Below are 14,757 nucleotides of genomic sequence, written 5' to 3' on the forward strand. Positions count from 1 at the left end.
AGCTAGAACCTTTCTAGTTGGTCTGAAACTATGCAAACTAATGAGAACATATATTTTAATTTATATGGAATTACTCCTAATTATGAACAATCCAATTTTGGCAACCAACCAAACATGTCACCAAATTACATTGACTTTCTTTCTTGGGCCGTTCTAAATTGAACGTTATACTGCTTTTAATGTTTCAAGCCTTAAATGATTCAATAAAGCAAAGAGATTAGTGTTAGGTAGAATTAGTTCACATGTCTAATTTCTCAATATTAAAAGTCCTAAATCTAGAATGTGTGAGTTCCTATTTCACCTTGTTAAACTAAGGATGGATTTCATGAAAGGTTACATACTCATATCCTATTTTAGGGAATAAAACCATCCATATATTACTCGTAGTTTCAGAAGTAAAACGCAACTCATCTAGAATTAGGTCCCTTGTGTTAAAACTTAAAAGAATAGTACTAATATTAATAACTTGTTTGGCCAAGCTTTTTTTAACCAAAAGTATTACTTATAAAGTTAAGGTGTTCGACCAAACTTTTAGAAAGAAAAAAAAAAGAGTGCCAATTTTTTGAAAAACACTTTTGAGAAAAATACATTTAGAAGCACACATTTTAAAAGCTTGATCAAACACTAATTGCTGCTCAAAAGTGCCTTTTAAATTAATCGCCAAACATAAACCGCTTCTCACCAAAAGTACTTTTTTGAAAATCACTTTTAAAAAAATACTTTTCAAAATAAGCTGATTTTAGAAGACTATGTCGCCACTTGTGGTTTTGTATATGGAAGTGGCCACTTATTAAGATTTAAACCCATGATATTATGGGCAAAGATCACTTTTAACTCCGGTCGAAACTATTTACATTCGGTAATCGTAAAATATTTAAAATCTATATATTTTTTGTATGTGTATATATATATTCGATTATTATTTTGGAAGCAACTATACAATATCATTTTTCCATGAATGTTGGATTTGAATTTGAAACTTCAGATCATTGGTCTAATTGTTAAAAAGTGGCAAACTTCTAAATACAAAGCCACAAAACTTACTAATTTTGTAAATCCACCTAATATTGGGCCCATAGCCAATGTACCCCAAGAGGGAGAGAAAATCAAAAATAGCCAGATTTACAAGTGGTCATTCAAAAATAGCCATAATTTCAAAAGTAATTAAAATTTAACCACTTTTCAAGTAAAGATGAATCTAAACGAAAACACTGTTCAAAATCCGAAAAAATACTCCAGTATAATATACTGGAGTTCCAGTATAATATACAGGTCCAGCATAATATACTGGAGATTGGAGCACCGGTGCTCCAATCTCCAGTAAATTATATTGGAACTTTCCGCGTGTTGGAGTTCCAGCATAATATGCTGGAAGTTCATACACAGGTGCACCGATCTCCAGTATATTATGCTGGAATTTTCCGTGTTGCAACAAAATAGTGGCTATTTTTCAATGACTTTACAAATGCTGACTATTTTTTAATAACCAATCCGAAACTGGCTATTCCGTGCTATTTTTACCCCAAAAGGTCCATTATGGGCTGGGAACCAAGACCATAAGTGGTACTGGTCCAAACTTCCAAGAACTTAAGACCATACATTTGTGATCTCATTTTCTTGTAATATTAATTGCTGTTGAAGAAAAATTTGAAGCTTTTACTACCCGAGTAAAAATGGCTGAGAACTAGGCAATAGGCATAACTGAAAACCTATAAATAGTAACTTCTACAGAAGTACACAAGTGGTCTCCAATGGCTAAACTGAAGAATCTTTATCTCTTCTCTTACAATTCTCTTCAGTTTCTTGGATGGTAAATTTCTTTTCACTCCCCCCCTCCCCACACCCTTAATATTACAATTGCAGAATGTTTTTAATATTGTATATACAATTATACATGCAAAATGTAGGACAGTAGCGCTTTTCAGAATTTTGAGCAACTTTATTTCCACTCAGTCAGTCACTGGGACTTATGCTTCTGCTGGTGAACTAATTTGTGAGTTCCATTTTTTTTTTTTTTTTGGGTTAAAAATTTCTCTTCTTTTGATGATTTTGATGATATGTTTGAGTAAAAATGTGATCTTTGTGTTAAAGGTTTGTTGCAATGTTGTGCATTCTTGGAAGTTGTACATGGAGCTATAGGTAAAGTACTTTAATGGGTTTTTTATTTGACAGTATTGTAAAAGTAGCAAAGTTCATATTCTGCTTACTTTCTTTTTTGGGTTATATTAAGGGATTGTTCCTAGTGGAGCAGTGCTTCCTTTGATGCAATGGAGTGGAAGAACTCATTTTTTGCTTGCAATTGTTCGTCGAATTGTTGAGGTTTTACTTCTTTCTAATCGAATCACACATACTTTTATGCACTAGTTACTAAAAATAGTAAAATCATATGCATTTTTCAAATAGGAGTTTAAGTTGTATACATAGCCAGTATAAGAAATTTTTACACCATTAGATCACTTTTACCTGTTGTAGCGGACAACATGTCTTATTTTCGACATTACAAATCCCACAATTTAAGGAGGCTTACCTGATTGGACTATCTGATGGTGTAAAAGATTCTTTACACTAATGATGTATATAACTTAAACTCTTTAAATAGTATCATCATGGAACTAATTATTGGTGCAATAACAAGATTTTTGGAAGCTTAATAAAGATATGGAGTCTTTCTGTTGTCCTGGTTTCTGGTCTGTGTACAATTTGGAGTGAACACAAAGAACTTGAAGGTGAAGTATTTATGGTCCGTTTTACTACTTGCAGGTCCAAGAATCGCCTTCCGTGTTCATGACATTTTTAGCTTGGAGCTTAAGTGAGGTGAGTTAGTTTTCCTCTCTTTGTTTTCCTTACATGTTACTCACACTTTTTCCCTGCATTTTCCCATCTTTTTAATTTGGTCGATTCGTATATTTAGAATCTTAAACCGTCTTGAGGAAGGACTAAGTGTCAAACCTACCCCGCATGCGAAAACTTTAGAACTTACTCCTATTGAAAGGAGTGGCAGAAAGAGGAAAAATTTGTTTGTACTGTGGTAAAGAGCAGCTTGCCCTGTGGACTTTCGAGTTTTGACAAAAGTGAGCACACAGAGTGGACTACCAGGAAACTGAATTTATGCTTGATATGAATATGATGGACCACATCAATTAATTGTTGTAGATATATATGGAGTGGGCCGAAGATTTCAGGCTACATTTAGTATATGAAATAGCTCTTATGTTTACAACAACAACAACTAACTCAGTATAGTAAGTCTCACAAGTTGGGTCTAGGGAGGATAGATAGTATGCTGACCTTAACCCTACAGTGAATGAAGAGAGGCTGTTACCAGTAGACCATTGCACGAGTTATTAAGAAATAACTCTTAAGTTTACATTCTAAATTCTGACCCAAGAAAATTGGTAATAGAATAGAAAAATAAAAATAAATTTTCAGAGAAATCTTGAAGTTTTTAGAGGTTATCACTTTGTTATTAGACCAGAGACCTAACAATGCTATAACATTTTTCATATCTGATAATGAAGGCTCGCTGTTTTTAGCTTTAGTCTTCACTCCTATAGCTAACCTACAAGTTATAGAGTACCAAGTTGGCGGCTTAGTGGTCGATCGGAGTTTGCACTGCATTGTGATAAACATGACTCTTCTTAATATCTTTCGATGCATTTGGTTACCAAAATAGCATGTGATCTGAAGAAACTTTGTCCACTTTATCCCATATTAAGTTGCTGTATTTTAGTGCACAAAAATGTATTTTTCAGTAAAAGTATAAGAGGTACTTATAAGGGAAGTTTATTGAAATTCATATGCTAAACCTTACCTTTGGGCAAAAGCATCCTAAGGTAGCTTATACGGAAACGTGAAAAAGTGACTAAAACATGAATGTTATTTAGGTTACTTGACACCTAAAAATTTCGAGCTCAAATGTGATTCTAAGCATTAAACAATTATATGATCCTCTTCCTCGACGCAGGTGATCAGATACTCACATTATGCTTTGAGTTGCATTGGAAGTCCACCGTACTTTATCACTTACCTCAGGTTTGATTCTCTTGCAGAAAATAATTCATCTAGTTACTCAGGAGAGAGTATATTATTGGGAGATTCACTTGGTTCTGAATTTCTTTTTTTGCCGTTAGGTACACTGCTTTCATTCTACTGTATCCCGTTGGAATAGGACCTGGTGAAAGTAAGTTCACAAGTTTGTTAGAAATAATGTATCGCATTCATAGTGTTTTATATCATTCCATTTGTTTATTGTCATCTAGTATGTGCAAAATCTGAAAAGCTTGGACTTCGTTTCTATGCAGTGTGGCTTATGTACCAAGCACTTCCGTTCATAAAAAAGAGAAACTTGTATGCAGATAGTCTCCCTTTCAGTTATTGTAACTTCGTTAAGGTACGTTCTGATATCCTGAAATAAAGATCAATTTTTGCTGAAACCTAGATGCAGCGGTCTATTTTGTTCTCTTCAATTCAAAAGGAAAAAGTTTTGTTGTTCTCTGAGCATTAGGCTTGTCGTTACTTCGAAAATTGAGGACCTGATAATAACTTAAAGCAAATGAGTTCGGAATCCAATCTATTCGATTTTACTGAGTGTTGTCATATACTTTTTAGCTGCAACGATCTTTAGTTGCTCTGCTGTTCATATCTCGATATGCCATAGTTTTGCAACGTATAGAAAAAACATCTTTAATGACAAAAGCTTACTTTGTCTTTCGCCACCATACCAACCTCCTTCAGCTTTACTTTTGCATCAGATTCTCTCCATTTCTTGAGGCGAATCCTTGGCGCTTACTCTGTATAAAACTTTTAAAATAAAGAAAAGCAACTTGACTTCAAATCCTATGTACCAATGCCGTGAGTAGATCATTCTTTGTAGCTGATGTTGCTGTATCATTCATGTGAATCTTATGCCGGGGTTGGTTTGAGTAACACCTATAGAGTTTTCCTGCTTGTATAGATAACCGGGTTGAACTTCCTTATGCAAAATGCTGAACCTTTGTAAATGTTTTGGGCATCATCTTAGGCGCATGAATGAAGTTAGAGCCTTGGCGTAACTGGTAAAGTTGTTGCCATGTAACCAGGAGGTCACGGGTTCAACCCGCTGAAACAGCCTCTTGCAGAAATGCAAGGTAAGGCTGCGTACAATAAACCCTTATGGTCCGGCCCTTCGCTGGATCCCGTGCATAGCAGAAGCTTATTGCACCGTGCTGCCCCTTAGGCACATAATTAGAATGATTCTTATTTATTCCCCAAAAGAAATACATATTACTTCATTATTTTGTTGTAGACATAAGCAGTACTTATCATTTTTCTTTCAACTTCAGGTTCTGCTTCTGGTCTACCCTTTTCTATGGCTCAACCTTTATCTGCACTTGTTTAAGCAACGGCGCTCAAAACTTGGTAAACATCAGAAGACAAAGAAGATATGAGAATCCAAATTTTTATTTCTATTACTTCTATTTTCAATTGCATGTAGAGATTGGATAGAGGATGTCAAGTACACCATGAGAAGTTAAATTCCTAGCATTTGACACCTTTGACTTTCTGCTGGTGAAATTCCAATTATAACTTGTATTTCTGAATGGGGAAAGAATTACTACAAGTTTAGTGCATATATTTTTTAAAAGACAGGAAGGTGGTGGGTGCTGCTGCTGTGATAAATGATAATTGTGAATGTTACATTGTCTTTATTAATTATTGAACAGTCAAAGATGCTCTAACTATGTTTGAACCGAAATACTTTAAGATGAAGACTATTATCAATAATATCATCTTCCTCGAACTATTATGTCAAATCATCAAGAACAAAAATTAGATGCGTCAACTTGTGGTCTACCTAGTGGGAAAAAATCAAAAATAGCCGGATTTACAATTGATAATTGATAATAGCCACAGTTTCAAAATATAATCGAAATTTAGCCATTTTTTTATGTAAAGATAAAATCAGAACAAAAAGCACCCTTAAAATCTGGAGAAATACCACATAATATGCTGGAGTTCGAATTTTTTACATATGGAATTCCAGCATAATGTGTTGGAGTTCCATCATAATATGCCGGAAGTTTATATGCAGGAGCTCCATGATCCAACATATTATGTTGGAACTTTCCGTATGCTGGAAATTTATATGCAGGAGCTCCATAATCCAGCATATTATGCTAGAAATTTTCGTCTTTCAGCAAAACAATGGCTATTTTTCAATGAATTTGCAAACGTTGATTATTTTTCAATTACCGGTTTGAAAACTTGCTAGCCCGTGCTATTTTCACCTACCTAGCCTGAATATAACCTTAATGGATAGAGCCCAGCCCATTAAGGATGGCATGCTCGTTCTTAGTGGCACGGGCCAACCCATCCAAGCCCAGTAGACACCCTTACTTTAGAGGCCCTATATCTAAGACTAGCAGACGATAAAATGGAAACTCCTCCGACTTACATTCAATGCACAGACTTCAGAACCCGGGGCAAAATACAAAATTGATCGGTCAGCTAAAATTAATTGTATTTTTTTGCCGAGAAGTATATATTTTAATCGCCGCACCATTAAGTACACAGGTAAAGTCGTTACCCGTTAGAATACTAAAAAGAATGTTAAAAAATAGGAGCACTTTTATATTTGCAAATTAAATAGGGCAAATATCACTTTTAGCCCGTGATTGAAATTATTTATATCCGTTTAGCCTCAAAAGTGTATAAAATTTATATATTTTGCTTATATATATAATACAAAAAAATTATTTTTTTCAGTTATTATTTTGAAAATGACTATACAATGTCTGTTTTTTCAAATAAATAAAGCCTCTGCTGTTCCTGACCATTGCTACGGTGGGCTCAAAAAAGAAACTTTTATAAACAACTTTAAAATGATTGCTCTACCCCCAACTTTTCATCATAGACTAGAAAATATATATGTAGGTTAATATAAAAATGAAAAACGACTAGTATATAGGTTAGGCACTTAGCCATTATCTATGGCTTCATTTGGAACTACTCCAAACTTTATTTCAGGTTATGGTATTTTTGTACATGTTCATGCATGTGTGTACAACTACTCAGTATCTATTTTTGCGTTCCATTTGCTTTTTTTTGGACTTTCTGATTTTGAAAATGTGAAAATTGAAAGAAAAAAAATTGATTTCTCAAAAACTTGGTCAAATAAACAATTTGGTATGATGTATAAGAAGGTATAAGGGTGGTATAAAAATTTAATACCACCTTAATACTTTGTTTGGTTAGTAAACCAGGTATAAGTTATTCCGGTGTTAATTTTAACACTGGGATAACTTATACCTTATAAAAGGTGGGATAATTAACACCGGTATAACTTATACCTTCTTCTTAGAAATTATGCAATTGTCATTCTTTATACAACATACCAAACAATGAATAAACAACAATCCCAGCATAACTTATCCCAGCATAAACTTATACCGGCATAACTTACACCGGTATAAATCATATTCCAACCAAACGACCCCTTATAATGCTATTAGTACTTCGTCCAAGTGTTGTCGAAACCTGAACAATTAACCAAAATAAGGCTAAGGAACTGAACTTTGTTTTAAATAATGTAACTGCTCTTGAGCTTTTGGATCACATAAATTGGTTTAATAATGTGAACTTTTCAAGAAAACCTAGGCAATGAGTGAATAATAATTGCTGCAATAAATAATTATTTGATGTGTGTGTATGCCATTTTAATTATTCAGGTAGAGACCTGCTAGATTCATTGCATGAAAATGAACCAATAAAAAAACCAAGCAGCTTTGTCCTTTAGTAGTATTAAATACAAGTAATTTTGTCTGCTTCTTAGCCAATGGTGTAAAACCAGTGGCGGATTCAGGATTTTAAAGTTATGGGTGCTAACTGATACAATTTTCAAAAGAAGAGAAAAAATAAATTTAATCGTGGGTGCTCACTCTATATTTATCTACATATTTTTATAATCGCCTATGCAAATTTACTACATATGATTAAAGGTAATGGGTGCTTAAGCACCCACAAAAGCTAATGTAGATCCGCCACTGTGTAAAACCACAAGAAAAAGAATCAAACAAACAGATAAATTCCACGTGTTAGAGCTCCAACGGCTTGTCATAGTGCCATGTCTCGTAACACTACCATGCAACTACAGAAATGAACTATTTAAAGGAGGATTAGGAGGATAATACAAAACTGAGGACGTAAAATGGAGAAATCCAGCGGCGCGACTTAATATTATATGGGTTTGTTCAAGTAGTTTACATTGATAGTGGCATAGAAACATTATAGTATTAAGCACATAACTTTGCAGAAATATTGAAATTTATACCTTTGAAAATATGTAATCGATCATGTTAAAATCTTTACACCATTGAATGATCGATATAGTTAAACTCTTATTAATAATGCCGGTGTTAAAATTGTTAGAAAAAATAGTTGATAACATTGACCAAGAACAATAAAAAGAATAGAAATAACTTATTGAATAAATACTGTATTGTGGGAAGCCACTGCCTTAAAAGCGATTTCAGTCCGACTGGGTGCAAATCGTTAAGACTGTCACTCCCCAAGGTTCCACTGTACTTCCAAACACGTGCACTCGTGGCTGAAAGTTTGGAGTTTGCAAAAAGGAATTGTCCAGGAAAAATAGGAAGAAGAATATAATAGTCTTTTGTGAGGATGAGAGAATAATATTTTTGGTTGGTTATTTAGTTCACAAATGATGATACTTATATAGGCAAATCATCTACGGTTTCTTCCATCAGAAAAAAGTAAGAATCAAATGGGAGTTAATGTTATGTAACATTATTTTATTTTAATGACAAAATTGTCATAAAGACAGTAACTTCAAACTTTCTGAAAAACTAATATCTTTTCACAAACGAAGTCACAAAAATTAAGAAACTGTCATATGAATGAATGTGAATCATTTATGAAGTAGTAACTTCATTCTCTCATTCTGGATATATTTCAATCTAGATATGTTACAAAAATTAACGATGGAGAGGAATGAGAATTAACCACAGATTAATTGTGGATTAGAAGTTCTTTATTCTTTGCATTATCAAATTAGAGTATAACGACTAAAGAGGAATAATACTAACAAAAATTACTCCAATCTGGAATGTAACATAAATCACTATTGAGTTTAAGTAATGTGCATCACACTGTATAGTTTTCTTATTAATCAGCCTACAATAACAAGTACGTGCATATAGCATGTTAAATTTGGTAACCTAAAAAGAAAATAGATATAAGATATATTATAACAAGTTAACGTTATTAATAGCATCAAAATTTTATACACAAACCCAGGATCGTCTTAACAAGATTGGGGACCTAAAACCAAATATGAAAGAGAGGTCCTAAGTAAGAATATTAATGATAAATTTTCAGTAAAAAATATAAAATAAAGGTAGAATAATAAAACCGACTCAAGAATTTATTAAGTTACTATACAACAACATTATACCCAATGAAAACCTACAAAGTGGGGTCTGGAGAAGTAGAGTGTATGAATATCTTACCTCTGCCTTGGATAAAGAGGCTGTTTTCGAAAGACCCTGGCTCAAGAGAAAGCATGACACAAAAAAAGGTCAGATAAGGACAAACAATTCAATGCAGTATGTAAATGAAAGTAATGAAAGTGAATAATCAAGTCATGATAAAGCAGTCTAAAAAGGAGCAATAACTATAACAGATAAATAAGATAATTGGCGTACAAGAAACAATAGATAGTAGCATGAATCAAAGTGTAAGAAACTATACAACAAGACAAGTTGATACTATAATGATATCGGAAAGTGTTGTATTGCTTCAATATAATGATTGTTTGTTGTAATAAATTGAAGAAGACAATTTGTAAGCCATGGTTAGTTGTCAATTGAGGGACTTTTCAATATTGAGAATAAAAACATTAAAAGAGAGAATGAAAAAGATAAATATGTAAATAATAATGTGGCATGCGTTGAGGCCAAAAAAAAAATTACCCTACGCATGTAAGGAAACAATTTATTAAATATTATTCCATTCTCTAATTATTACAACGATCATCACATCCAAGTTATTGTACTTTCGCTCCAAAAATTCTTTTTAAATTTAAATATACACACTTTTTTTGGTAATACATATACAATGCATCTGTAAGGAAAAAATGAGGCTGCCAAAAAGTTTGGGCCCGAAACGATTGCTTTACTGGCCTTATATTGGCAAAATAGCACGGTATAGCTAGTTTTCGGACTGGTTCCAGTATAATATACTGGAGACTGGAGCACCGGTGCTCCAAACTCCAGTATTTTATGATGGACCGGTTCAAAAAAATTTTTTTGTAGCTAGTGGGAATTGAACCCATGACCTTATGTAAATTTTGAACCCCCTTGACCACTAAAATAAACTTTTGGATTGTGTTAAGGGTGTTCAAAACTTAATATATAGAGGTAAAAAATAGATTTTGCCTTATATATACAGTGTAATTTTTCGGCGAAGGGTGTTCGGGTGAACACCCTTGCGCTCCCCTAAATCCGCCCCTGGTTCCTGCATACTTATCCTGGAACTCCAGTATAATATTCAAGTATACTTATGCCGGAACTCCAGCATAATATACTGGCGTATTTTTCCGGGTTTTGAACGGTGTTTTCGCTCAGATTTATCTTTACAAGAAAAGTAGCTAAATTTGGATTACTTTTGAAACTGGGCGCTATTTTTGAACGACCAGTTATAAATCTGGCTATTTTTGAATTTCACCCCCTTATATTCGAGCCACCCATGCACAAACCGTGTGTATATACACTATAACTTAAATCTATATATGCCAATATTACATAAGACTTATTGAAAATATACGTGAGTGCAGGAACAGCTTGTCGGGGATAAAGAAAGAAATATACCGACCTTTTGTTTTAGGAATACCTAATCCATGTTCATCGTCTTTGTCAGAACCTGGCTTTATCTGTATCCTGTTTTTTATTTAATTTAATTTAATTGAAGTGTTTATATGTTTCAATTTTCATGCTATTCTATTCGAGATAATTACATAAAACTTGGGCCTTTGTCTTTCTCTTCCGTTTATTTTAACCCTCATAAGCTCCTAATAATTAATTTAATGACAGTGCTCACCGCATAAAACCGTGTGCCAGTTGTATGGAGATTTGTGAAAAATTTGTCAAAGTGAAATATAATTTAGATAATACTACACTTATTTGTACACAAGTCAACAGCATTTCGGTTCATTTCAGTTATCTTGGGCAGTTCACACGCAGCCCCAGCCCCCTAGAAAGATTATTTCAATAGGAAAAATAAAATGGAGGTGATGAAACAATTGGAGGAAGATTAATATATTAAAAGATGAAAGAGTAATTAGGGTAAACTAATTAGATAACTCTTATTATTAATGAAGTGGAGCCTTGGAACAACGATCAAGTTGTCTCCGTGTGACCAAAAGGTCATGCATTCGATCCGTAAAATCAGCCAGTGATACTTTCATCAGAATAGGACTGCCTACATCGCACCCCCTTGGAATGTGATCCTTCCTCGGATCCTGCCTGAACGTGATATACTTATGCACCGAGCTGTCCTTCTAATATTAACCTTTTTCTTTGGGGTGGGGTAGGGTGGGGTGGGGGGTTAAAAGGCTAATATGACAATTAAATAGGACCAAAGAGAGCTAGTATTATAGAACGTCATGTCTTGGTTGGTAAATCGAAAAGGTGTATAAAATTAAAGTTTTTTTCCCCTAAAAAAAGTTTAGGAAAGAGCTAAATCAATGCGACCATGAATTTCGCCGAAGCTACCAATCAAAAATTTACACCATGGGAAAGTGCTCGAGAAATTAATGCGCTTGAATGAATGGCATTGGCACCAATGAGACATTAAATTCTTATCCATATTTAATTTTTGCCACGAGTTTTTGCCGCTTGTATATAGCAGTAGTATAAGCCCCCTTTGTCCATAAGAAAAATTTTCTTTTTTTTCCAAATTATTTTAAGATGTGTTTGTCCACGAAATTTTGTAAGTTTTTGTAAATTTTTTAAATTTTCAGAAAAATAGAAATCCACACTCACAAAACTGGAACATTTTTTTCAAGTGAAGTGCATGTTCAAATATAATTTCAAATTTCAAATATCAATTTTCAACTTAACTCCAAATACTACTTTTTTTCAAACATTATACTCCCTCCGTTTTAATTTAGATGAGGTAGTTTGATTCGGTACGGAGTTTAAGAAAAAAAGGCTTTTAAAACTTGTGGTCTTAAAAACTTAAGGGGTAATAGCTTTGTGGGGCCATGACATTTGTGTTATTATAAAAGCTTCTCATTAAGGATTAAATGAGTAAAATGAAGAGTTTAAAGTTGAATTATTTTCAATTGTTGAAATGTATCATTCTTTTTTGAACGAACTAATAAGAAAAGCTTGTCATCTAAATTGAAATAGAGGGAGTAATTTTTATGTCCAAATGCCTACTAAATTTTCTTTTTCTAGACTTCACTCTTTTTTTTTTAAATTTCATTTATTAGACGGTGCCTTAAATTCCCTTTTCTTTTAAAATGTGTTTGGATCCGCCACTTCTCCTTTTCAAACATGACTTATAATCAATCATCATTCACGAATTTTGGCGGTATCCACCATATTATGGTGAAATTCAATTTATTATTTTTAAATGTCAACAATAATTTTATTTATTGGATTTTTCTTTATTATTGGAAGGTCGTTAAGATTCCATAATTAACTTTTATTTCCATGATGGGATTGGTTCATTTGTACCACAGATTTTTTTTTTTTTTTTTTTTGGTCTTTTTTGGTCTTTTTTGGGTAGCTTCCTTCTATATATATATAAGACTTACAATCCATCTCCCATAAAAAAAACCCTTTCCCCTCAAAAAGATTTTTCAATATTTCATTTCTCTATTTCCCATCTCTTCTTGACTAAGAGAGAAAATGGAAGAAATGGCTTCTTTATGGAGTTATCAAGAGGTGTGTAGTACTTCATTTTCTTGTTTATTCATGTTTTCACTTCATTTCCTCTGAGTACCATTCATTCTGTTTATAGACTTTCACTTCTGAACTAAACCTTTCTTTCTTAAGATATCCCTTTACATTGTATTTACTGAATATCATTGTTTTTTCCTATAATTCCACCTTATATAACAGTCAATGATTTTTTACGTTACACTTACTGTAGTTTTTGAACGGTAGCATTAGTGTAACTGATAAAGTTGATGCCATGTGATGAAGAGATCACGGTACAAGCTGTGAAAACAAACTCTTGCAGAAATGCAAGTTAAGGCTGCGTACACTAGACCCTTTTAGTCCGGCCCTTCCTCGAATCCTGCGCATAGCGGGAGCTTATGGCACTAGGCTACCTTTTTTAGCGTAGTTTTTGTTTGCTTAAAGTTGTGCAATACCTATTTTCTTGAGTGGCATGCCTAAAGACTATTTTTTGTTAATATAATTCAATATTTGAAGACTTTTCTCTGAATTGAGTTTTTTTATCAAATATTGCAGAACATAGATGAAACGAGGCAGAAGCTTATGTACACTAATCTTGAACTTGAACAATTGAAGCTGGAGAAAAGTGAAGAAATGAGGAAGAACAAAGAATGTGTGAAGGAAATAATCCAACTACTAAATATGGCTTGTCAAGAAAGAGATGAAGCAAAAGATCAACTTCAGAAAATACTCAACAAACTTTCTCATGTTCAAGTTGACAGTCCTCTTGTAAAGGCTACAAATGAAAATTCAAGCATAACTGAATCAAACAATTACCAGTCACACAATTCATCCCCGGTCGAGTCATTTCTTGATGCAGTTTCATCCCCTGAATTTTCCAACAACAACATGGCTGATTCAAATGCATTAGCCTATGATTGTAACGTTCGATTCTCGGACAATTGTGTCCCAACAGTTGATGAGGCTACGTTGGTTATTGACAATCTTGTAAAGGGGAAAACTTTGCCACAGAAAGGGAAACTATTGAAGTCTGTTATTGAAGCTGGGCCACTTTTGCAAACACTTTTAGTTTCAGGACAACTTCCACAATGGCGAAATCCGCCTCAGCTTAAGTCATTTAATATTCCACCAGTTTCAATTAAAGGGTTTGAAGCTGAGATTGCAAATTTGAGCTGTTCTGTTTCAAGATCATTGTGTTCTCAGATGTCATATGGTTCTCAACAGATGTTGTCAACATCTATGCTAAACTTTGCTAACTCTGGTTCTGTTTCCTGTTTGGAAAATCAGAGTTTGATGTCTTCTGGTTCAAATATGAACAGTTTTGTCCTGGGAAAGAGACAAAGGTTGCAGTGAAATAAAGTTGTAGGATGAAAGGCCTATGCTTCCAATTTTTGTATAAAGCAGATTGCCTGGTGTAAATGGCTATATTGAGTTTTACCATTTTCTAAAAGATAATTGTTAAGATGGATGGATATGGTTTAATCATATCCTACATAGATTTTGAGATTTACCTACTTATAAGTTTGACAATATACTTATAGAAGGTGTTAATAGTAAAGGAATGTAACATTCGTAATGATCGACTTTACGAAGATTTTAGTGGATTCCAGAAGCTCGTAGCATTAGTCTGGCATAATTCCCAAACTTAATAAACTAGCATTGTGCCCGCCGGCCCATGACCTATTACCTCCGATTATTGAAGGAATTTTTACCTCCTATAATAAACTTTTACACCTTATTTATTATAAATAAATACCTTTTTATAAAATTATATTCTATAGCTACCTTTTAGGTTTTATAGCAAATTGTGTATTTATGGCCACTTCCTACTGTT

The 14,757-nt window shown here is 33.5% G+C and overlaps 2 protein-coding genes across 2 annotated transcripts; both read left to right on the top strand.

The window, feature by feature from the left end:
* Positions 1 to 1,623: 1,623 nt before the first annotated feature.
* LOC109240786 (very-long-chain (3R)-3-hydroxyacyl-CoA dehydratase 2) lies at positions 1,624 to 5,627 on the top strand. Its single transcript, XM_019407468.1, has 9 exons — positions 1,624 to 1,810; positions 1,908 to 1,993; positions 2,092 to 2,139; positions 2,231 to 2,319; positions 2,761 to 2,814; positions 3,965 to 4,032; positions 4,131 to 4,180; positions 4,302 to 4,390; positions 5,322 to 5,627. Exons 1-9 carry the CDS (start codon positions 1,752 to 1,754, stop codon positions 5,424 to 5,426), a joined length of 648 nt encoding a protein of 215 aa, XP_019263013.1. The 5' UTR covers positions 1,624 to 1,751; the 3' UTR covers positions 5,427 to 5,627.
* Positions 5,628 to 12,835: 7,208 nt separating this feature from the next.
* On the top strand, positions 12,836 to 14,527 carry LOC109240787. The gene is made up of 2 exons (XM_019407469.1): positions 12,836 to 12,947; positions 13,479 to 14,527. Exons 1-2 carry the CDS (start codon positions 12,912 to 12,914, stop codon positions 14,274 to 14,276), a joined length of 834 nt encoding a protein of 277 aa, XP_019263014.1. The 5' UTR covers positions 12,836 to 12,911; the 3' UTR covers positions 14,277 to 14,527.
* The last annotated feature ends 230 nt before the right edge of the window (positions 14,528 to 14,757 follow it).

The sequence above is a fragment of the Nicotiana attenuata genome, unplaced genomic scaffold, assembly GCF_001879085.1.
Source record: "Nicotiana attenuata strain UT unplaced genomic scaffold, NIATTr2, whole genome shotgun sequence".
NCBI lineage: Eukaryota > Viridiplantae > Streptophyta > Magnoliopsida > Solanales > Solanaceae > Nicotiana > Nicotiana attenuata.